This window comes from Eupeodes corollae, chromosome 3, assembly GCF_945859685.1.
Source record: "Eupeodes corollae chromosome 3, idEupCoro1.1, whole genome shotgun sequence".
Lineage (NCBI taxonomy): Eukaryota > Metazoa > Arthropoda > Insecta > Diptera > Syrphidae > Eupeodes > Eupeodes corollae.
In genome coordinates, this window is record NC_079149.1 from 75,449,032 (window position 1) to 75,475,154 (window position 26,123).

General features: G+C 30.8%; 1 protein-coding gene across 2 annotated transcripts in view; it reads right to left on the reverse strand.

Moving 5' to 3' along the window:
- The window catches only part of LOC129950921 (orexin/Hypocretin receptor type 1-like), an 80,086-nt gene that overhangs the window by 38,685 nt on the left and 15,278 nt on the right, over positions 1–26,123 (reverse strand). The window contains exons 2-4 of one of the 2 annotated variants that reach the window (XM_056062874.1): positions 21,477–21,520; positions 20,786–21,417; positions 17,168–17,362 (exon numbers count right to left, since the gene is read on the reverse strand). In XM_056062874.1, coding sequence (XP_055918849.1) covers positions 17,168–17,362; positions 20,786–21,364 — 774 coding nt within the window. In that variant the 5' untranslated portion in view covers positions 21,365–21,417; positions 21,477–21,520. The remainder of the gene's footprint in view (positions 1–17,167; positions 17,363–20,785; positions 21,418–21,476; positions 21,521–26,123) is intronic. The other variant, XM_056062875.1, reaches the window with a different exon arrangement.

The window sequence follows — 26,123 nt, forward strand, 5'->3', positions numbered from 1 at the left end:
AATTATTAATACGAACAAACTGAATGCGACCCTTTAAATATGTCCGTATCCAGTTCAGCAAATTAGAATGAAAACCAATTTTATTCAACTTCATAAGTAATATATCAAGGTTCACCCTATCAAAAGCTTTGGAAAAATCTGTATAAACAACATCGAATTGGAAACCTTTTTCGAGCCCGTTTAAAATGGTGTTTGAAAAAATTGTTAGGTTTTTGCTGGTAGATCTACCAGTGAGAAACCCATGTTGACAGGGAGAGATAACATGTTTTACCATTGAAGTTAATTTTTCATAAACCAATTTTTCAAAAATTTTTGGAACGGTAGAGATCTATTTATTATTATATATATTTATTTTTATATATATTTATATTTTATATATATTTGTTTTGTATCACGTTACAATTATAATATAAAATTTAGTTCAAGTCTCTAGCGTTTTTGGTTCGTGAGATATTTGGGGTTAACAAACGTTTTCACCTTTTTTTTTAAACTGCTATGATAAAAAAACCACAAATTCAATTTTCTTGGGAGCCCTTTTTGCATCTTTCTGGCTTATTATCTATATAACAAAATTTATTTGAAGTCAATATCTTTACTAGTTCTTGAGATATGGACGACAAAAAACGTCGGACTTACGAACGTACGTACACACGCTCTCACAGGCATCGTTCTTAAAATCTTTTATTTCGGTTCTAGGGATCTTGAATCGTCGAGAAATGTCAAAATTTTCAACTTGACAAATCAACCCATTACAATAACTTCTATGCGAATTTAAAAATGTATTTTCAAATCAAATTTATATGAAAAAAGACATAGTTTCCATTGCTTTGCCATGTTTACTCTCGACAGCTACTCGCAAAATTCGAACTGTGTTGGTATTCCGCGAGCTTATCTCGGATAGTGGTAAGCACATGTGTCCACTTGCGAGTGACTCTCAAAAAAGTCGAATGTCGAGAGTAATTTATCAACTCTCCGCGAGCTACTCTGCAGACTATGTCCATTTGCGAGATCGCTCTCGAGAGCAGCTTGAGAGCGACTCTCAGCACGTTTACTCTCAAATGGACACGCACCTTAAGACTACCTATCAGATCGCTGGTGTAAGTCCGACGCACTAACCATCATGCCACCGGTACTACAAATAATAATAATAACGATACATGCTAAATATTAAAATCGGCTCTTAATAATATGTAAATCATTTCCAATATCTGAGAGATGTGTCAAAACATTATAGTTTGTTTTAATGAGGGCACTTTCTTAAAATAAACAGTATTTCGAATAGGTGGTACGACTTTGTGATGAAACCAAAAATTAAGACCTAACCACAAACAGGACTATTTGCAAAACAAAATTAATTTTCAGAAAAAAGTGAAGATTTTAATTACTCATAAAAAATGCTTCCTTTAATATTAAATAATAAATCCACACTCTTTAAACTGGTAAATAGAACTCCTCAAGGATCTCCTCTCTCGCTTGAACCTTAACTTGACTTTGTAGGGGTTTATGCTGATAATATTTATGTAGTAGCATCCGGCGACCCGATGCAGGTGAAATCTATTTTAGAAAATGCAGACAGGGCTATCCAAATATATTCCGAAAGAAAAGGTGCCATAATCCCGGCTTCAAAATTAGATTTATTGAACTATGCAGGAAAAGAAATTGTAATCCATTGCCATTGAATAAATATAGTCCGGCCCCTTGGAAACGAAATCTGCTTCAAATAGATAAAAAGCATTTAAAAAGAAAAAATCGACGGATGATATGTTCTAAGCTCTTCACCAGATGATCGAAAAGACCAACGCTGATCACATCTTTTATACAGATGGTTCACACAAAGATGAAAACTCATCTTTTGCCGTAGTCAACTGGGAACAGCATTCTCAAACCTCTTCGGTCTTGCAAGGACTACTACCTAGTGAAGCAGGCAGCTAAATTGCTGAACTAGCCGCAATTTAAAGAGCTAATTCAATTACGAAAACTTATGCCCTACTCTGAAACATTTAAGATGCACAATGACGGCAAACATAGTACTAGCATGGGTACCAGGGCATTCTGGTATCAAACTGAATGAAATGGCGGATGATGCAGCTCGAGATGCTACTAAATTTCCACTTGTTATTGATTCGCCAAATTTCTATCTATTGACTCACCAAATATATTTCCAGAAGCTTAAGATGGAACTTGAAGTTAATTTGAATATCGCATTCCATATAGATATAATAGGCAACTAACAAGGGAAAATTACATAAAGATACTCCGAATCAGAGTTGGTAAAACTATTTTTACGACCAAACACTTATACAATAATGAACTCCCAGAATTGTGTGAAGCCTATCATGAAGTTCTATCAATTCATCACGTATTTGTAAAATGTCCTTTATCACGGCAGATCGATCCTTCACTTGAAAGCACACTCATATTCAAAAAATTATCTACCATCTTTTGCCCAGCCGATCATAATACAATACAAAGAATTAAAACTGCTTTAGATATTCACAATACATTTAAAGAAATCTTATTAAATATTTCAGTTTTTAACTATAAATGTTCCCTTTAAAGTCATTACTTTCAACAATCCATTTGCTAAAGTTACTTTATAATTGAATTTAAATGTTATAAAAGACGGCATCACTTATGGTCTTGTTGTCCTGATGCCTTATTAAAAAAGAGGCTGGGATGCTACCAACACTGATAACTTCCCATCCCGTCTGTCGATTTGTCTTGCTTAAAAGTTTGTCTATATGTACTAGTATCAATGTTACCAAATTTGCGTACTATTTTTTATAGATTTTATTTTTTATGAAAAAACGGACTGTTGGATTTTTATATAAAAATCACTGAATATCGAAAACAATATTTTCTGTAAAATAAAATAAGTTTGAAGCCAATATTTTTAATTTTTGAAAAGCTATTTGAGTCGAAAGTAAATTTTTACCAAGTTTTAGTATTGTTTTTTTAGAGTTTTATTTTTTGTAAAAAAACGTCAATTCGATTTTCTTCAAAATTCTATCGAATGTTGAAAACAATATTTTCTATAAGATAAAATTAGTTTAAAGCCAATATTTTATAGTTTTGAAAAGATATTTGAGTCGAAAATCAATTTTTACCAACTTTTGTTAAATTTTTTTAGGTAATTAATTTTTTGTAAAATTTTACTAAATGTTAACAACAACATTTTTTGACAGATAAAAGTAGTTAAAAGTCAATAACTACAATTTTTCAAAAGATATTTGAGTCAAAAATCAATTTTTACCAACTTTTATAAAATTTTTTAAGGTTTTTATTTTTTGTAAAAAAACTGTTAATTCGATTTTTCTCAACATCTTTCAGAATGCTTAAAACAACATTTCTTATAAGATAAAATAAGTTTGAAGTCTAACTTTCAAGTTTTTGAAAAGATATTTGAATCCATATTCAATTTTTACCAACTTTTGTTAATTTTTGTTCGGCTTTTAATTTTTTTATAAAAAAACTGTCAATTCGATTTTGTTCAAAATTTTATTAAATGTTGACAACAATATTTTTTGAAAGATAAAAGTAAATTAAAGCCAATATCTCAAAGTTTTGAAAAGATATTTGAGTCGAAAATCAATTTTTACCAACTTTTATTAATTTTTTTTTTTAAATTTTAATTTTTTCTAAAAAAACTGCCAATTCAATTTTTCTCAAAATTTTACTGAATATTGAAAACAATATTTCTTATAAGATAAAATAAGCTTGAAGCCTATATTTCAAGTTTTTGAAAAGATATTTGAATCGATATTTAATTTTTACGAATTTTGAGTAATGATTTTTTTAGATTTTTATTTCTTATAAAAAAAAACTGTCCATTCGATTTTTCTCAAAATTTTATCAGATTTCAAAAACATTATTCTCCGTTGCTCAAAATTGTTTTGGAGATGAAATCATATGTTTGTCGTTAAATTTAGGAGGTGACAATTTTTTTTTTCAGTTTTTTTGATTTTGAAAAAAAACCGTTAGATAGGTTTTTTTTTTAAAATATACTTCTTTGAGATCACGTTACAGTTTATTAAATAAAATTTAATTCAAGTCTCTAGCGTTTTTGGTTCGTAAGATATTTAGGGTTAACCAAAATTTTTACCTTTTTTTTTAAACTGCTATGTTAAAAAAACCACCCACGCAATTTTCTTGAGAGCCCTTTCTGCATCTTTCTGCCTTATTATCTGTATAACAAAATTTATTTGAAGTCGATAACTCTTCTAGTTCTTGAGCTATGGACGACGAAAAAAACGTCGCGAACCTACGGACGTACGGACCTACGGACGTACGAACGTACGTACACACGCACGCACAGACATCTTTCTAAAAATCTTTTATTTCGACTCTAGGGACCTTGAAACGTCGAGAAATTTCAAAATTTTCAATTTGACAAATCGGATCCATTACAATAACTTCCTATGGGAAGTTAAAAATAGTCATATGAGCCGTAAAGCTTATACAGTTAAGATGTTTAAGTAAAGATTTCATTTCATTTGCTGTCAAAAACAACTAAATTTTTGTAACTTTAATAATGCTTTAAACTATTTTCACACAAATTTTTTTAAGAAAAAGAGTTTTTAAGAAGAAATCTTGAATAAGAGATCGTTAATTTTATATTAAATTGCCTTTAAATTCCTGAAACTAGCCTTCAATTCCATCTAACTTTTGTATGCACATAAATAGTGACCATTGAAGTAATTTTTACTTGCGACATGTAGGAACTATATGATAAGTATAGCATTCGTAAAAAATTTCAAATCAAACATGATATTACGATGGTAAAAAAGCCGAAAAATGTGGTTTCCCCAATTCTGTCCGCCTGTCTGTCTGTCCTGGCCACTACAGCCTAAACCTTTGTGACGATTGGAATTAAGGAATTAAGGTTTTCAGCCAATTAGCTTTCTGTTTTTGATACGAAAAATACCAGCAGTTATTTACAATTATTTTGGTTTCAAATCGAAAATTCCAATTTTTTCAAAAATGAACAGATAGATTTTTTTAAATCTGTCTCCAATTTTTGTTTGATTCTGCATATTTCTACAAGAAAAACATATTTTGGTAATGCTCCAGATGGGTACCCCTCATAAAACCCTTTTTTTTAAGTTTTCTTAAGAACTCATCGACCGATTTCAATAATCTTCTCTTTCGGAGCAAGCTTTTGTCGATAATCAAATTTTTAAATTGATGATGATTAAAAATGTCATTATATTTTTGATATATACATTTTTTTTAAATATGGTACCTCAGAAAGGGGTGAACATTTTTTTAAAGAAATTTGAATGTAAAAAGTTTATTTTTTATTTTAAATAACTGCATACCAAAAATATTGCACAGACAACTTTTAAAAAATGTATATATACTTATTAATTAAAAAATACCGCTCTAATGATTTTCGAAACAAATTTAAGTTAATCAAGTTTTTTTGAGAAATTAAACGGAATTTTAATTTTTGAGCAAAATAATTTGGCAGGTACATTTTGAAATCTTAAAATGTAGGAAATATTTTTAAAGAGACTTTTTTGAAGAAATTAGCAAGTTCTGTCGACCCACTCGGTCATTAGATTTTTTCAAAATTGATTTTCTGTTGAATAAAACTTTCAAGACCTTAAAAAATTAAAGAAATCTACTTTTTGGAGTGAATTTGCTTTAGATGTTCTAGAACTAAGATTTAAACAAGGATTTTAAGAATATGAATGTTCCTTAAACAGCAAAAGTGATACTTTTATCAGCTAATCTATTAAAAGCTTTGAATCTCTCAATACCGAAGTGAAAAGAGATTCTGCTACTTGTAATTTGTGACTGCCACACAAAAGTTTCTTTCCAAATTCAATTTAAAAACCAAACATTTTTCTCTCTATAATTTTTAAGTTTTGTTGACTCCTTTAAGATCAACACATTTTCTAGCATCTACGAGTATGTAGATTGATCAACATACCTGTATTTCCTAGCATCTACGAATATGCAGATTGATAGCGAGTAATAATAGACTTCAGAAAATTGAGTTCGAAAAAACTACGTAAAAAAAAGCCCGAATATTGTTCAAATCAGATGCTCTCTCATTTTCTGGGTTTTGAATTTTTGTACCGCATTAATAGAAATTGAAATAAAAAAGTATATGTATATTCTTTTTGGAAAAAATCTAAGTTTTAAAACAATTTCTTACATTTCTGCGTTAAAGCAACTAAAACCATCTAAACTATTGTGTTTGCTCTTAAATATGGCATATTTAGAAAGTCGACCATATTAAATAGTTAGACTATACCTTGCTGTACGACAGCGTTCTAAATAATTAAATAATTTTCACAAACACATAAGTTTAAGTTTGCTTGTAATGTTCTTTTGTTCTTAAATATTTTGTATTTTACTCCTGGAAAAAGTTTCTCAACAAAACTTGCGTTAATTGAAATTTCTCATTCATAAATAAAAAAAAGAATTTTGTGTACTAAAAACATTTTCACGGTTGGTTTCGCTCCAGAGTTTTGTGATTAATTTTTTTTCCAAAATTTTATTGCATTTAATTTCCCTTTTTAAGTTAAGGTTATTTATTGTGTGTGACACGATTTTGCATTTAAATAAGGGTTAGACTTCGCTTGATTGGTCTATGTTAGATATTGTTTCCTCGATTTAATATATAATGTAATATTTATTTTCGTTCTGTGAATCAATAAAATTATTTATGTCTATTTTATGTGTACATATTTTCCTACATTTTAAGTGATTTTTGTTGCCTCATACTTCCTTAATAACTGCATTTTTCACAAAGTCGTCTTTTAGGTTTCCACTATAACTAGTTTATTACTTATGGTCATCTTGGTATATTTGTCCATTAAAGATAAATAAGGATTGCGGTTTGTTATAGAGTGCTATTTTAATACCTTTATGTTATAACTCGTCGTATTTCAAAAGTCAAATATTTTTATTTATTGTCTTTCTACGTTTGATGTATTATTAATGTTTAATGTTTTGTGTATCCATTACAATGCTCTAAATGTTCTGTCATTGAAGTCATGTCCATTACATTAACTTAAAATTACTTTTGTAAATCAAATGACCTTGAATATTCAACGGAATTTCTGATATTTTGAATAAAACTTAAGGAAGTTTCCTAACATATTTCCTTGTGTTGCACACAGAGCAATTCTGTTCGTATTGTGTTATTCTTTTTATCAGTTTTGTGCTGAAATTATTTATAATAACAATTTCTTGAGTCTTTTTCATTCATTTATTACGTTTTCCCACCACCACTCGTTACATTTCATTGGAGACGAGGAAAGAAAAAACAAATATAAAAGTTTGTATAGCAAAATACATTTTTAATTTTTAAATCTGCGGGTTTCGAAGTGCATTCAATCCTGCGGAGTTAATTTTAATTTGAACTTGAATTTATTTTTTTTCTTATGTATTAATTATTTTGAATTATTTAAATACATACGATGGAAGATGTTATGTATTTAATAATGTATTCAAGTGCCTACTTTATAAAGGGTGATTTTTTAAACGCTATATGAAAGTTAAAAAAACACACATGGGTAATATTCAGAAAAATACATGAAATCCATATAATTTAATGTTTGAAGATTTGTTAATGCAAATGTTGACCTTGAATGCGCCTCAAATGGTCCATCCGCTTAGTCCAATTTTGCCATACTTTTTCCAACATTTCGGACGGTATCATACGAATAAATGTTTCAATGTTGTCTTCCAATGCGTCAATTGAAGCGGGCTTGTCTATATAGACATGAGCTTTAACATAGCCCCACAAAAAATAGTCTAAAGGCGTTAAATCCTACGATCTAGGCGGCCAATTGACAAAGGGATATGAATATCCTTATAATGATTATACACAGTGCGAGTAATAAGGAAGGGATTATAGTACTTGAAAGGAGATACCGATGCACATTGGTTGTGAATACCTGCACATTGCAATGAGTGTTAAATATTGAGTCTGGTAAAGCATTAAACATTCGTGTAGTGCGACTAAAAAAAGAATCTCTGCACTTTACTTTACTTTACCGAAATTGGGCTCAAGGGTAAACTGATCTGCATTCCTAAAAGAACAAGAATTACGGTTGAATTGTTTGAGGAAGTATAGCGATAAAATAATGAGAGGCATGAAACCTTAGACGGTGCTCGAGAGCAGTTCGACAACGGTCACCTATCACTTTTAGAGCTCTCTTTTTAATTCTGTCCAAGAGACTCAAGTGGGTTATAGGAGCACCTGCCCAAATATGGGAATTATACTCAAGTTTTGGACGATAGGCTTTATAAATTATAGCCAGATCAAAAGTGGTAAAAAACTTCTTGCATTTTTGGCGATGTCAAATATGTGATCACTCCACAACAAGTGGTTTGTAATGCACATACCTAGGACTGATAGCTGTTCAGTCTCCTCGATGCAAGTACCACTCATGGATAGTGGCATTGTTCGAGGATTACGCTTTTACGACAGCAGACATCATTGAGTTTTCGAAACATTAAATTCTACACGGTCTTTGATTTCCCATTGAACAATGCTGTCAAAATCAGAATTTAATGAGCTTATCATACGCTGCCGTTGGGACTCTACATGCGAAGAACAAGGATGAGAATCTAAAAACGAATATGAAAATCTGAGGCTACTGTCATCAGTGAAACAATAGTGGGTTAAAAGTTTCAGACAAAACATCATTTATTAAAATAAAGAAGGACGTCGCAGACAAAACAATAAAGGAGGACGTCGGAGACAAAATGGAGCCCTAGGGCACACAAGCGTTTAATTTGTGAATATAAGATTTGAACCCGTCCAATACTACTTGAATTGAACGGTCCCAAAGGTTATTTCTAACCCAACGAAGGAGGGATTCATCAATACCGAATGCACGCCTTTTCGATAAGAGAGCTTGGTGCAAAACTCTATCAAATGCCTTTGAAATATCGAGTGCAATTATATTGCTTTCACCAAGGCGATGTAAGGATTTGTTCGGTGAGATAAACCATGAGATCACCAGTGGACTTATTGCAACGAAAGCCATACTGCAGGTCATTAAGAAGCTTCCGTTCTTCAAGATATTTCTTAAGCTGAAAATTGATCATCGTTTCCATGAACTTGGAAAGAAGAAAAAAGATATGTAAGTGCAATTGGAGGATAGTTAGATGGTGAGAAGGATTCACCTTTTTTAGGGACAGTCTGGACAAATGCAGTTTTCCATCCACTCGGAAAGAGACCTTTAGAATAAGAAAGATGTTAAAGCTGACGCAGTGGTTTTGTTAGCGTTGAAGAACACCTCTTCAGAACAATAGCGAGGATACTATCCGGGCCAGCGGATTTGTGAATGTCAAGATTTTTAAGTACTCTAGTAACTGAACGAGCGCAAAAGAAGATTCTACCCATTGAATTGTTTGCGCTTTCAAGTACAGACGGCGCCATGTCTCTCACTGGCAGCATCGAATCAACACAAAACAAAACTGGTCTGCAAGAAATTGGCTTTATCAATCGAGCTTATATAGGGAGTGTCATTAGAAACGAGCGAAGGAACCGATGAAGACGTATAGTGTTACGCATATTTCTTACAAATGATCAGAAATGTTTACTATCATTGGGACATTGTAGTATTTTATTTATTGTAGTATGGTTATCCAAACAATTTAATGTGTCGTATATGTCCGTTACAGGTCTTTCTAGCTTGTTTGAGCTTATTTCGGTTTTCCTCAGTTGGGTTGGCTTTGCAATTCCGCAAACTTAAATTTTTGATCCTAATAACCTCTTTACAGCTCGAATCAAACCATGAGTTTTTTTTGGTTTGATAGATTTTACCCTATTCGGTATTTCTCATTCCACAAAGAGTAAAGTTTGTAATCATATCTGCACTGGAATCCACGTCACTATCGATGAAGCGTAGTGACCAGTTAAAGTTCTTAAAGAATTCATAGAGACCGTCCCAGTTGGCTTTCTCATATTGCCAAACGGTTCTCGTAGGGGTTTTAACTTTAACATTTGCAGACATGACACAATTGTCTGATGTGCCTAGAGGTGATAATACACTGACAGTATATTTATTAGGTTCAAAGGTAAGAAACAAGTCCAGAGTGTTGGCGGGTTGACCTGCAGGTGGTTTAACTTTGCAAAAATCTCGACATACCTTCTTTCATTTATTTATTTATTTATTTATTTATTTCATCAATCAGAGCATATTGAACTCTTATAGACTAAGATACATAATTAAAAATTTAGTTACATTTTTGTAGGTGGGTATATACAATTCAAATTACATTTAATTGATTTACATAGTTTATCTATTATTAAATAATAAAAAATGTTATACATGTGTAAAAAATAACAATATTTAAATTTTGTTTAAAACTATTGATTTAAAAGTTTCTCTGGTGCAATCCATATAAAAGTTTATCCCAGAGCAAACTAAATTGCTTTCTCTGATGCAACGAGAAATGGGTTCATTGCGTCCATAGTTTGTGCGGTGAAACTGCTCATAAATTAAAAACCGTTCTCGTGTAATTCTTAGAGGAGCATTACTCTCATGGACTAGAGCTGCTAGAGGTGGACAATTAACATGATTTGTAATGATATCCCGAACAAACATAATTGAAAAGTATTTACGACGAGCTTCAAGCGTTTTTATTCCAAACAACAGGCATCTGGTTTCATAAGAAGGTGTTACTATTCTCCAATTTAACTTGAAAAAAGCATAACGTGTAAAATTTCTTTGAATTTTTTCAATTCTTTCTGATGTATTTGCATAGTAAGGATTCCAAACTGTACAGCAATACTCAAGTACTGATCTTACCAGAGAGTTATAAAGAGATAATAAAGTGAATGAATCAGTAAATTCTCTGGTATTTCTTTTTATAAAACCCAGCATCTGATTCGCTTTATTGATCAAGTAATCATAATGAGGAAGGAACGACAGATTAACATCTAGGATTACTCCCAAGTCTTTTTTTTGATTTACCCTTGTTAGAAATATGTTATCGATATTGAAATCAAAGACAATTGGAATAAAAATCCTGAAACACGATAGTATTTGACATTTTTCTACGTTCAAATGAAGGTTATTTATCCTGCACCAATCTACCAATCTCACCAGGTCTTCTAGCAGAAGGCTACAATCCGATATGCAGGTAATCCTACGGTAGATCTTGAGATCATCGGCAAAAAGGAGACAGTCAGAATTTTTAAAAATTGTTGGAATATCATTCACAAAAATAAGAAAAAGTAAAGGTCCTAAATGGCTACCTTGTGGAACGCCTGATGGGACATAAATATCATCAGAATAAAAGTTTTTAATTTTAACAATTTGTACTCTTCCAGTCAAGTAAGACTCGAACCAGTTTAAAAGAGACGAACTTATACCAAAGGAAAGTAATTTGTGGAGCAGAATTTTGTGATTGACTCTATCAAATGCTTTGGCAAAGTCGGTAAAAATTATATCGGTTTGAAACCCTTTTTCCATATTATTTATGATTGCATTCACCATAATAGTTAAGTTAGTTGCAGTAGATTTACCTACTACAAAACCGTGTTGGAACACTGATATCTTTTCTTGGATTAAAGACGAAATTTTGTTATACACCACTTTTTCAAATAATTTTGGTATAGCAGATAGCTTGCAGATTGGTCTATAGTTTGTGACCTCTTGCTTTGATCCCGATTTAAAAATAGGGGATAAAAATGAGATTTTCCAGGTTTTCAAAAATTGGCCTGTAGCTAAAGAAATATTAAAAATGTTTGTTAGTGGCTGAGCTAACGCAATTGCACATTTTCTTAGTAGAAAAGGTGGAATTTTGTCCGGGCCTTCACTTTTATTTAAATCTAAATTCAATAAAGCCTCCTCTATTTCATTCTGACGTAAAACAAGTGAACCAATGTCAACGCATTTGCTTAAGCCTGATGGAAGATCGTAATTTGTAACAGTTTCTGAAGAATAAACAGATTGAAAATATCTCGCAAATAAGTTGCAAATTTCAGAAATTTCATTGGTAGTTGTGTCTAGATACTTCATACAGCTAGGCAACCCAAAAGATTTACGTTTGGAGTTTAAGAAGTGCCAAAAACGTTTGCTATTGCATTTGAGTTCGTTTTAAATTGAAAGAATGTAGTTACGATGTAGAAATTTATTTAAATAGTCAAATTTTCGCTGACAATCTATATAATTGTTGCGTAAACTTAGATTTTCTTTATTATTTTTGTGTAATTTGTATGCTTTATTCTTTTGATTTTTGAGATTAGTAAGCCTTCTATTATACCAGGCAGGGTTAGAATTTGTTTTTAAATATTTCGTTAGTACATACTTTTCAACTGCATTATTTAAAATATTTGTAAAAATTGCGTAATTGTTATCTAAATTAGAATCGCTGAGTATAATTTGCCACGAAAACGATAACAAATACTCAATCATTGCATCAAAGTTAGCATTTTTATAATCGTAAATAATAGTATCAGATTCATTTTCATTTTTCAAATAACTATAAAAGATAAAATCGCCTTCTAATGCCAGATGATGAATTGAATTTTCCACTAAAGGAAAAATAGACTTTTCCACATAAATATGATATTCCTTGTCTACAAATGTAAGATCTAGAATGCGATTTAGATTATTTAATTGAAAATTTATTTGTATTAGATCATACTGACTTATAAAATCAATGACTGTTATTTCAATTTCATTTGTTATATTAAACGGAATTAAATATTTATCATCAGAGTCTAGACTCCAGTTTATATTTCCTAGGTTGAAATCTCCAGCAAAAATAATATGTTCTTAATTTAAATTATCCAAGATATTTTTAGAATTAAGCAAATGTAAGTTATAAAGCTCTAATGGACTCTTAGGAGGTATATAACTCGCTAAAACATACAATTTATTCTCTTCTACTTTTACAGAAACAATAAGTTGATCCACATCCAGGTTAGAAGAAGAAGAGTTTGATTGCAAGTCAATTGCTTTACATGGAAATGAAGCCCGAACCGCAATCAATACTCCACCCCCCCTTTCCATTCCTGATTTTTGTTTACATCTATCCTTTCTAAACACAGTATAGAAATTTGAAAAAAATTCAGATGTTAAATGATTCTCGGATAACCAAGTCTCTGTTAAAATTATTATATCATAAATACATGAAGATAAAGATAGATATAAAGAATCAAGTCTTGTTCTTAACCCACCTACGTTCTGATAATAAAATGAAAGTTTACTTCTTCCAAAATGAGAAATCGAAGTTTTATTTGAAAAATTTAGAGCTGAATTAAATGATGATGATGATTCTCCAGCAGGTACAGCAACAGCAGCATCAACAATATTATTTATTAAGTTGTTAGGATTTGAGAAGAGAGATTGACGTTTTTTGGAAAGTTTATAAATTGTTTAACTTGAACTGAAAACGGCCATATAGACTTGTTATTCAACAAATCTTTTAAGAGAGTTGAAGGAACGCTTAGTTTGAAGTTGACATGTTTAATTTCTGATTCTGGGATACCTTTTTTAATTAATTTGAAACACTTTAAAAGGCTTATTGGTATACCAGTTTTAGATGAAACATAGTTAATATGTCTTGGCGATGACAGCAGTAACACTCTCAGACTCAATGCTTATGATTTGTTTTGGTTGAGATTGTCCTACTGCATTTATAGATGGTAAATTTTCAGAGACAATGGCGGGGATTTCATCTGATGGTACTGCAATTTGGTTTGTGTTGGAATCATTTAGCGTTGGTTGAACAGGTGGGGAGGCGGGGATTTCGACTATTGGTACGGCGATTTTGTTAACGATGGTATCGTTTGGCGGAAGTTTTGCGGTAAGGGAGGAGGGGATTTTGTTTATTGGTTCGTCGGTTAGGTTTATGTAGGCTTGCACTACTGAGGTAGTGGCAACAGCACTCACAAACTCAGGGGTTTTATCATAATGATCTACATTTTTAGGTATTTGCGTTGATGGCCAAAATTTAACGACTAAAATATAATTTCATCTCCAAAACAATTTTGAGCAACGGAGAACAATGTTTTTGAAATCTGATAAAATTTTGAGAAACATCGAATTGACAGTTTTTTTTTATAAAAAATAAAAATCTAAAAAAAACATTACTCAAAGTTGGTAAAAATTGAATATCGATTCAAATATCTTTTCAAAAACTTTAAATTTAGGCTTAAAACTTATTTTATCTTATAAAAAACATTGTTTTCAACATTCGATAAAATTTTGAAAAAAAACGAATTGACAGTTTTCTTACAAAAAATAAAAACCTAAAAAATAAATAATAAAAGTTGGTAAAAATTCATTTTCGACTCAAATATCTTTTCAAAACTTTGAGATATTGGTTTAGATTCACTTTTATCTTTCAAAAACTATTGTTTTCAACGTGCAGTAAGATTTTGAAAAAAATCGAATTGATAGTTTTTTACAAAAAATTAAAAAACCGAAAAAAATAACAAAAGTTGATAAAAATTGAATATCGACTCAAATATCTTTTCAAAACTTTGAAATATTGGCTTCAAACTAATTTTATCTTATAAGAAACATTGTTTTCCACATTCGGTAAAATTTTGAGAAAAATCGAATTGACAGTTTTTTTACAAAAAATAAAAACCTAAAAAATTGTATAAAAATTGTAGATATTGTCTTTTATCTACTTTTATCTTTCAAAAAATATTGTTGTTAACATTCAGTAAAATTTTGAAAAAAATCGAATTTTGATTCATAAATTCCCAAACAAATGAGTTTTAGATCTTACTTACATTATATTTGCTCTCAAATCCTTAAGGTGCTTTGCCGACAATTATGTGTATGAAATATCGTTAGTTTTTTTCTAGTACTTAAAAATGGCATTTATTTCTAAGCTTTTTAAAAATGCAAACTTTTATCAGACATAAGTTCAAAATTATGCCTATTCCAACCCATTTTTAAACAAAAAACACTTTTAATAAACATATTTTCAATTTGCAAAGTCCTGCATCCCGCTATGCTCAATACATGAATTCAATCATTGTTGATTTAAAAAAAGGCATGATCACTTTATACCACAAAAATAGTATGTACTTGTAAGTACGGTAGACTCAGCCGCATGCGTAGTTTTTAACAACCCATAGGAATTTATTGTAATCGGTAAATATTTTGGCTAATCCAAAATATCTCACGAAAAAATCCAATAAACGGTTTTTCTTTATAAATCAAAAAACTGAAAAAAAAAATAATTGTCACCTCTTATATTTTACAAACAAAAAATTATTTTATATCCAAAATAATTGTATGCAACAGAGAACAACGTTTTTGACATCTAGTACAGTTTTAAAAAAATAAACTAATTGACAGTTTTTTTTATGAAAAATAAAACCCAAAAAAAAAACATTACTAAAAGTTCGTAGGAATCGATTTTTGACTCAAATATCATTTCAATAATTTGAGATATAGGCTTCAAACTAATTTTATATAATAAAAAATAAAAAAAATATTGTTGTCAATACTCAGTAACATTTTTTTTTAAATAAAATCGAATTGACAGCTTTAAAAAAAAATATAAAAATATTACTAAAAGTTGGGAAAACTGATTTTTAACTCAAAAATCTTTTCAAAAAATTAAGATATTGACTTCAAATTAAATTTATGTAATAAAAAATATTGTTTCCAAAATTCAGTAAAATTTTACGAAAGATAGAATTAAAATTTTTTTACAAAAAATAAAAATCTTAACAAAACATTACTAAAAGTTCATACAAATTTACTTTCGACACAAATATCGTTTCAAAAAACATTGGCATTATTTTCGACGTTGAGTATTTTGTTCATAAAAATCCAACAATCGATAACCTCATAAACACGACAACTCGACTGACGGGATTGGAAGTTATCAGTGTGGATCGCGTCCCACACTCTTTTCATAATTATGGATCTTTACTGCACCGTCGAAGAACAAAACGACTAATCTTTCTTAATAAATCGTGTGAAATTAATCGCACTAAAATTCCGTTGTAATTGTTTCTTACATACCACCTACAGTTGGGTACCTTTCTGTAAAGCATAATTGCATTAGGCTTAACCCATATTACATTAATATCTCAAACCACGAACCAATGACGACAGAGACTTGAATTAAATTTTATATTATATATTGTAACGTGATACCAAACTAGTATATTTTTGGATACAAATCAAAAAAAACTGAAAAAAAAATTGTCACCTCGAAAATTTTACGAATTAAAAATTAAAAAAAAAAACAATTTTGTGCAAAGAAAAGTAACGTTTTTAACATTTGGTAAAATTTTGAGAAAAATCGAATTGATTGTTTTTTGACAAAAAATAAAAACCTAAACAAAAAAATTAATAAAATTTGTAAAAATTGATTTTCGACTTAAATATCTTTATAAAACATTGAAATGTTGACTTTAAACTACTTTTATCTTTTAAAAATCATTGTTGTCAACATCCAGTAAAATTTTGAGAAAAATCGAATTGACAATTTTTTTTTTTCAAAAAATTAAAAACTTAAAAAAAAATTAACAAGAATTGGTAAACATTTATTTTCGACTCAAACATTTCAAAAATTAAAAATATTGTCTTCAATCTTTTTTTGTATAAAAAAAATATTGTTTTCGATATTAAGTAGTTTTTTTTTTATAAAAATTCGACAGTCCGATTTTCATAAAAAAAAAATAAAATCTACAAAAAACAATACATAAATGTATAAAAAATTGATATTCGGTTCTCAATGTAGCTCATATTAATTTCATTCATCCAATTTGTATTTGTTTATATAAAAAATAAAAACTTTTGAGAAATGCTACTAAAATTGGTAAAAATTGTTTTCGACTAAAAATCTATTTAACAAAACTAGATTTTCAAACTAATCTATTTCTTTATATTAAAAATATTGTTGGTAATTTTAATTTTTTTAAGAGTAATTCTACTAACAACTTTTTTAACCCAACACGTAAACCTCCAAATTTTAAAGGAAGACAAATCGACAGACAAGATGGAAAGTTATCAGTGCGGGTCGCATCCCAGCCTCTTTTTTGTTTTTTTTTTTCAAGATTGATAGTTTAAGATAGTTTTAAAGTTTTGATTTCTCGACATCAAATAACTATCAATTTGAATGGGACAACGCTCACATTTAACTTCCTTATTTTAAATGTATTACACCTATCCACACATGTTTGCATTTTTATAAATAAACTCTAACTTACCTGAAAATACAGAACAATCTTACACATGGATTGGCCTAAAAACCATGTTTCTGTGACATCCCACACAACAGAGGGTGGCAAGCAGAGAAGGATTACTAAAAAATCCGCTATAGCTAGATTGACAATAAAAACATTTGTTACCGTTCTCATCGAATAGTTTGTGTAAACGGCAATGCAAACGAGTGCATTTCCTACCTGAAAAAAAAAGATAAAAAAAATATGTATTGAATATTTATGTCCATAAATGTTTTGAGAAAAATCTACCTACAACATATAATTTACATACATATGCTTTTTAATCATAAAGTTTCCTAGAATCATGGTACTTGTATACCTGTATTTGTAATAGTCTTTTACAAGCGAAAAGCACAATACAAAAAATATGCACCTATAAATATACCAATACTAACAAAAAAATCGGAATAAGGTGTGTATGTACAGTACATTACATTTAATATAAAAGCATCGATACTATAAATAACATGTGAAGCGCTTTTTGGCCCTTTCGGACACGAACATTATTTTAAATGGTTTTTAATGTCTTGTTCTAAATTCCAACTTGGAGCACTGGTCTAAAAAGTTTGCCTGCTCACTGCATGTAAACTGAATTGACACTTCACTTGCTAAGAAAAGTATCATTTGGTTTATTCGGACATAATAAACAATTACATATTAAATAAATACATCTACTCGAATATTTGTATGAGTAATGCACATACCAGTTTACATACATATTTGTGTTTAGATGATCCAGTTGTTTAATGTGGAACAGGAAAGATAGGATGTCTATATAAACTGGAAAAAACCCCTTTTAATGGCATAAAGAAAAATCATGTCAAAGTTATTTTTCCCCATTTTTTTAAATGATCTCTTGTCTTAAACTTCTAAGCCATTCTTACCTGCTTCGCTGCCTACATATAAAAAAGCTCGTATTTCCGCACTCGTTTTTAATTTCACAACCCTGCTCTTCGGACGTGAATCTCAACGACAATGTATGATAAGTTTATTAACTAGTTAAATTTTGCCATTGCTCGAAGAATTATTTTTATTGAAAGCAGTGTTGTTAACATTTGGTATTTTTTTTAGTAAAATCAAATCGATGTTTTATAAAATTATAGAATACACAAATTCCGACCATTATTGAATCGATAAGCTTCAATCATTCTCGATCATTCGTTTCACAAAATTGGCACAGTATCTGACAGTATAATAATTGCAAATCTCGAAAATTAATGAAATTGCGACAGTAAAGTCACCCAACAACGCAAACTAATTGGTGCACGTAGCATGTTCCACTTAAGACAAATTAGAGATTATTAGAAAAATACGGGAGGAATGTTAAAAGTACTGGCTTAAGTACCATCGGAGGAAGGTTCCAATTATTTTAAGGTAAGATATTGTGATATATGATTTGCAGAGTCAAAAATACTGAAAAAGTGGTGTGAAATTAACTAAATTGTGTTTTTTTTTCTTCATTTTCAACAATAAATATGTCTTGTATTGTTATTTAAAGTTCTTAATTTCCTTATACAAATATCCGATATACGAGAACCGAAACCTCTAGACCACACTAAGAGCCAACATTTTGGACAATAAGTCGCTTCATGTGAAATCAGTTTGCTGAGAACATAAACTCTACAACTCTTAAAGCAACAAGGTATGGTGACTTTTTTTAACATTGTTTTAAAAATCATTATTTAAAAAAAAACCTTCTTGTTTTGAACTGAACAAAAAAAATCTCTTAAATATTGGTACCTTTGCATGGTTTGAACGTCCCTTTTAATATTTAGCCGACTTGTTATTTAAGTTTATTTTACAGTTAATATAACTATATGTTAATCCATACCTTGTAAGGTCTTAGACATTATATAAAGTAAGGCCCCTCATGTGCAAACAAATCTAAAATTTATCGAAAACCAAAGTGTGTGCAGGGTATTCGGTAAAAAATGTATAATCCTGAAACGGCTTTTATTCGAAATCATAAATAAAAAGAAACTGGGATACGCCCCACACTGATAACTTCCCGTCCCGACTGTTGATTTGTCTTTCTTAAACTGATTGTAGGTTTTAGTGTTTTGTTAAAAAAAAGTTGTCAGTTGAATTATTTTAACAAAAAATTAAATTGCCAACATTATTTTGCATATGATTAAGTCAAAAACCAGTTTTTACTAACTTTTTTTAAAAATTTGTATTTCTTATATATATTCTCATATATATTCTCATTAATACAAATTAAATGAACGAAATTAATTTTAACTCAATGTCTTCTATTTTGCGTTCTATTTATTGTAGATTTAAATTTTTATTAAAAAAAATGACTGTTGGATTCTTATAAAAAATTTACCGAATATCTAAAAAAATATTTTCTGTGAGATAAAAAAAGCTTGAAGCCAATATTTTTAAATTTTGAAAAGATATTTGAGTTGAAAGTAGAATTTTAGGACTGTCCATTCAATTTTTCACAAAATTTATCCAAAAGTTGACAACAATAATTCTTATAAAAAAATTAGTTTGAAGCCATAATCTCAATTTTTTGAAAAAAAATATTTGAGTCGAAAATGAATTTTTACTAACTTTGAGTAATATTTTTTTAAGTTCTTATTTTTTATAAAAAAAAATTGCCAATTCGATTTTACCAAATGTTAAAAACGTTATTCTTCGTTGCATACAAATTATTTTGGAGATAAAATTATTTTTTGTTATTAAAATTTGCGAGGTGAAAAATATTTTTTTGTCTGTTTTCTTTTATTTATAAAAAACCGTTAATTAGATTTTTTTCCAAAACTATGTTTGTTTGGTATCACATTACAATATTTAATATAAAATTTGATTTAAGTCGCTAGCGTTATTGGTTCGTGACATATTTGGGGTTAACAAAAATGTTCACCTTTTTTAAATTGTTATGGTAAAAAACCACCCACGCAATTTTTTTGAGAGCCATTTATGCATCTTTTTGAATATTATCTGTTTTAAAAAACGTATTTAAATTCAATATCTCTACTGCTTCTTGGGCTATTAACGAAAAAAAAACTTCGCCAACGTACGGACGTACGAACGTACGTACACACGCACGCACAGACATCTACCTAAAAAAATGTATTTCGACATTGAAACATCAAGAATTATCAACATTTTTAATTCGACAAATACAATAACTTCCTATGGAAAGTTAAAAAGGGGCCTACCTTAAAGGGTACCCAGAATGTATGCATTTGTTTAAGGTTTTGATCACCATGACTATCCTCATTTCATGAGAAAATATTTTTTTTTGTTAAAGTACTTTCCAGGAAGGGATTCTTTCTCATATATTAATTCTAATCTGGCCATAAAGGAATAAAAAAAGTCAAAGACTGTTGGCGGAATTACTCTAAAATTTTTCAGTGCGTGTCATTCGAACAATGAAAATTCTAGTCGGTGCGACGGCGGCGGCGGTTGTGGGGTACTTTGTTCTGTGGGATTTCGTAATAATTTCTTAAATAATCTCTGCCTATAATTTAACGTCACACAGATATTCTACATTGAATCTACTCTGTATAAATTATGTGTTTCCTTTATGATCTACTTGTGTGAAGCAAAAAACAACATCCAATGATTCATATTTTCAATTTTGGTACATACCAGTCCAGTAATAAAAACAAGTCCATGAGCAAAAATTAGTATCCATTCAGATGTTTTAGGATACATGTAGTCAAAGAGAAACTGCATATATTCTGCCTCCGTTGCATTACAAGGAAGATTGTCGTCAAAGCACGTTTGATTCACAACAGTGCAGTTACCAGTGTTCTCAAATCCTTCTACGCATAAAATCTGCATTTCCTCACCATGCGCTTGTTCGAGCTTAATAAAATGTTCCTCGGAGGATGATCTACCTTCCGCATTCATCAGTGCATAGCTAAGGGATACATTTGCTCTCAGATGGGATGTGATATTGATGTTATAAGCAACCATTACTTCCTCATTAATATGTTTTGTTATCTCACCGCTTTCATCCGAATCAATAGGATTAATAACCATCATGTTTGTTTCAAGAACATTTTGTCTTAATTTGGTTAAACTTGCAACTAATTTGATTGCATTTGTACTACCAACTCGTGCAAATGATAATTCCGATTGGTTATTTTCGTGATATCCAGCCGAATTTTGTATATCTAAATAAATTAATAAAATGTATAGAAACTCTTGTCTTCTCAACTTCATTGTTTCAGCTTTATCTCAGGGGCTAAATAGTTTGTTTCAATCATTCCTCACTTCTATTAAAATGAGCACATGGTACTTAAATATGACAGCTATTTGCTTTGAAAAGTTTTACCTTACAGGTTATCCCCGTTGGATTGCATTGATATGTAGATAGATCTGGAAGATACAAAAATAAGGATAGAAAAACAACTAAACGATATTTAGTATTCAATAGTTAAAATAGTATTTAAAGTATGAATAGAAGGAAAGTTGTGTTGAAATTGGTTTGAATTAAATCACCAAAAGGTAATGCCATCATTCACATCAACTAAAAGGTAACGTACAGATTGTCATATGCGCGGTAAAATTGTTCCAGGAGAGCTGCGATATTTGAACATTGTTTTTTCGCCGAAATAACTTCTTATATGTTGCAAGATATAAATAATAATTTTAATATCTAATAAAAAAACCTTTTTGTAAGCTTTAAAGTAAGCTCAATTATTCTTCATATACGATTTTTGGATTTTGGTTTTTGGGTAAGTATTGCTTTGCGCTGATTTTAAGCTAGCAAATATCTTTTACAAAAATCAGGGGTGGGATCGGCTAAAGTGATTTTTGATAAATGACAAAAAAAATGGGCGAGTTTAATCTATGTAAAGTGATAGTCAAATTGATAGCTACAGGCCTGTCAAAACAGAAGTGTAATATTTATTTTCCAACATACATTTCGTTTCTGAATAGAGCTACCAGACACTTACACAAACGACTGAAAATTTTCTCAGTTACATTTTATAGTTAACACAAACATTTTTGTGACCGACAAAGCTTACGAAATAAGAAAAAAAGGAAAAGCAGTTATGTTATAACAAGACGGACAATTAATTACTTTTATTTAAATATTTTACAAAAAGCCTCTTTAAAATGTCACTATATGGCAACAATGAATTTTCACAGTTCTAATGGAAAATTGTTCAATTAATTGTTTGAGTGAAATCATCGTACACATACGGAAAGCTTGGTGATAATCTATTTGACTATCTTTTATGTTTATTATTTACTTCCTGGCAAAATATCTTTGTTGTGGAAAGTTAAATCATCGAGCAACACCAAAAAAACTTTATTATCAAATCAACGTTTCGCGCCTTGCATCGCTAATATGGGGTACATAGTCGTCCTTCAAATTCGACTATTCATGGTTGGATGAACATCAGCTAACAAGCGGGCAACGAAAAGTAAGAACTGCCGAAAACCATAAGGCAATAGTGTGAAAATAAAAAAAGGCTGAGATGCGACTCACACTGATAACTTCCCATCCCGTCTGTCGATTTGTTTTGCTTAAAAGTTTGGTTTTCGTGTTGGGTTAAAAAAAATGTTAGTTGAATTATTCTTAAAAAAATTAAAATTACCAACAATATTTTTTATATGAAGAAATAGTTTAGTTTGAAAATCTAGTTTTGTTAAATAGATTTTTAGTCGAAAACAAATTTAAATTTTTTGAAAATTGTATTAGTTTGGTACCTTCCACGTCATAATATATAATAATTGAAAAAAAAAAATTAATTCAAGTCGCTAGCGTTATTGGTTTGGGCATAGTTTTGGTAAACCAAAATTTGTACTTGTTTTTAAAAATTGCTATGGTAAAAAATACCCACTGAATTTTTTTGAGAGTCCTTTATGCATTATTATCTGTATAAACAAATTTATTTGAAGTGTACAGGCAGGTAGGTAGAAATGGCGATCTAGCCTGAGATCCAATTAGCGCTGTAGTGCGTCGTTTTGATACCAAAAACTCGTTTGACCTTTGATTGAAAGGGATAGATTTATAGAGAAGCTTCATAGCGATTATGTTAGAGCCATTTTGTCTCATTGAGAAAAAAGATTAGGTCTCTAATCTTTGTCTCATATAGCTCATCAAGTTCGTGAAAGAATGCTTTTCCAAAGTATTTCATTCTAGTGCTTGCCAAAGCAGGACATTTGCAGATGAAATGGATTATCGTTTCACTTTCTCTTTGGTCACTACAGCTACGGCAAAAGGTGTTGTAAGAGAAACCCAACTTCTCTGCATGAACTCCTATAGGCCAATGTCCGATACAAACCGCAACAATCCTGGCTATGTCTTGCCTTGGCCTGAAGATCGTTTGTACTGGTTTTATTATAGGTGGGCCATATCTTCCTAGAAATAATGCAGTTGGGTAAATTGCTTCACCTTCGGTTTGATTCAGTTTGGTATATAGAAAAGATTTTACCCTTCATAGCACCAAGAGGAATGTTAACCATTTCCCCAAGTGAGCTATGAAGGGCCGATCCTTGCCTGGCTAGCTCGTCAGCCCGTTCATTTCCCACGATACCACTATGGCCCGGAACCCAGATCAGGGTGACCCCGAGGTTAATATTCAGGCTCGCAAGCTCATCGCGACATTGCTGGACCAATTTAGATGAGGATATGGCCGAGTTAATGGCTTTGACAGCTGCCTGACTGTCTGTAAAGATTGCCGCATTTCGGTTTTGGTTTGGGTTTTGTTTAAGTATCTTACATGCCTCCCTTATTGCCAGCAGTTCAGCCTAAAAAACGATAGCAAAGTCAGGAAGCCAAGAGGGTTTGGCTACACTTAGGGACTCAGAAAAGATCCCAGAACCAACTCCGCACTCCGTCTTTGAGCCGTCAGTAAAGATGGTTGTGTCGAAACCTATCGACACGATGTCATCCTCCCAATCTTCTCTGGATGGGAAAATAACCTTAAAACCCTTACTAAGGCTCAAAGTAGGAGTGCAGTAGTCAATGGCTACCGAGATAATATCTGAGGGAATCAATTTCGTTGTGTTGCTGTGACCATAAGGTTTTGACAACCAAATGTTTGATTCCTTCAGCCTTATAGCGCTCCAGGAAACTATGTATTTAATAAGAAGGTCGATTGGTAGAAGATCAAAAATAACGTTTAAGGCGTCCGTTGGGCAAGTACCCATGGCCCCTGTGGTGCCCACGCAAGCTGTTGTGTACTGTCCCTGGCCATATTATTAGACGCACTGCAGACTTTGTATAACTATTAGGTTATACGCAATATTTTAAAATATTAAAGAAAAAAAAACAGGTAGGAAATAGAGTAAAATAGCTGAATATTGAAATTTTGCATACAATCTAAAGTGTGTCTAATAATATTATGGCCAGGGACTGTATATCTGCACTGGTTCTAGAGATAAGAAGGACGAAACAAGGTTCCTGAACGTACGACCGTACGTATACACACTCACGCACACACATCTGTCTACAAATCTTTTATTTACACTCTAGGGTTTTTGATATGTCGATACCCTAAGTTTTTTTTTACAATTTCCAATTATTTTTGAAGTAGGAAATCGACAGTTGAGTATTTAAAATCAAGATCACGAATTGATAATAAAAATACTAAAGTTATATTCAACTTTAATTGAACAAAATCGGTCTTAATCTATTACATTTTTTTTACTCGAAGTTGTCATGCTCTACTGGAGATGTATAACTGTGAAGTTCATCAACTTCATATTTTGCTAACTTCCAAGGAATTAGAAAGTTCTCTTCTCAATTTTATATTTAGTTCTTGTGTTTGTTTCTGCAATTCATGAAATAAATTTTTAAATAATTCTAACTACTGAGTTTAAAATTTCATAAGTGAAGAAAACCAATTATAAACTTGACTTTCAGCTTTAGATTTGATATCTACTCTAGAGACGGTCAAGTTAAGCTTGATATCTACTGTAGAATTGATCAAGTTTATGAACTTGAAAAAGATTGAAGAAGCGGCTATAAATTCTTTTGCTGAGAATCATACCCTAAGATTTTCATATTTGTTTTCGGATTCATACCCCTTCTTCTTCTAGTGTGCATTGTATACAATGGGGAATACAACACAACTTTAAATCTATTGCTTCTCAATGCTGTCTTTAAAGCGAGATAAATCTTAGCTTCTTTAATATTTGTGTGGAGCTTGCATCAATGAAACTCAACATCTTGATATTCCCGATTACAAGCGCCGCATGTTACGATCACGATGCGATGCAAAAAATCTGTTTTAACGGCCTTGAAATGTTCAAGAATTCAAAGGCAATGTGCACTGAAACATTCGCTCTAAAACTTTTCTTTTTTTTTCCAAATGCTCACAACGTGTCTATAGTGTGTTGATGGCATACAAAAACCTTTGAGTCTGTATCTACTTATAATAAAAAAAGTTTTGAAATGTATATGCATAAATAAAATATAGGAAACAATGCACATATATGTATTTACATATATGGGGTGTATTTTTAGAAAAGTTTCGACGTTTCTTTTTTATATATTGACAGCTAAGAACTTTAAACTGCTTTGACATTTCTGTATGAATTATTTTACTCTACGCTACCAAATTGTGCAAATTTGTTTGAAAAAAATGTAGTTAGGTTCATAGAGCAGTTTGTCGGAGGAATTGTGCTTATTTATGAAGGATATTTCTGCTCAAATGGTTTCCTTAACAAACAAAATTGTTGTGTATAAACGAAGACAATCTTTAAGGCATTAACGAATCAGAATGACCTCCATTAATATTGCCTGTTTGGTTCGGTTACAGTTCTTATTTTGTTTCCGTCTCGACTCTGTTTCAGCGAGATGGCTTACCAGAACTTGTAATACACAGCTCTTAATCACCAATTTGGTGACAACTTTATTTCCGTATGTAAATATTACTCTCTTTCATGTAACCTCTCGGTTACTATTTATGGGGCTTTGTATAGCCTTTATTTTTCGAAACATTGGAGCAATTAATGAAGCTAG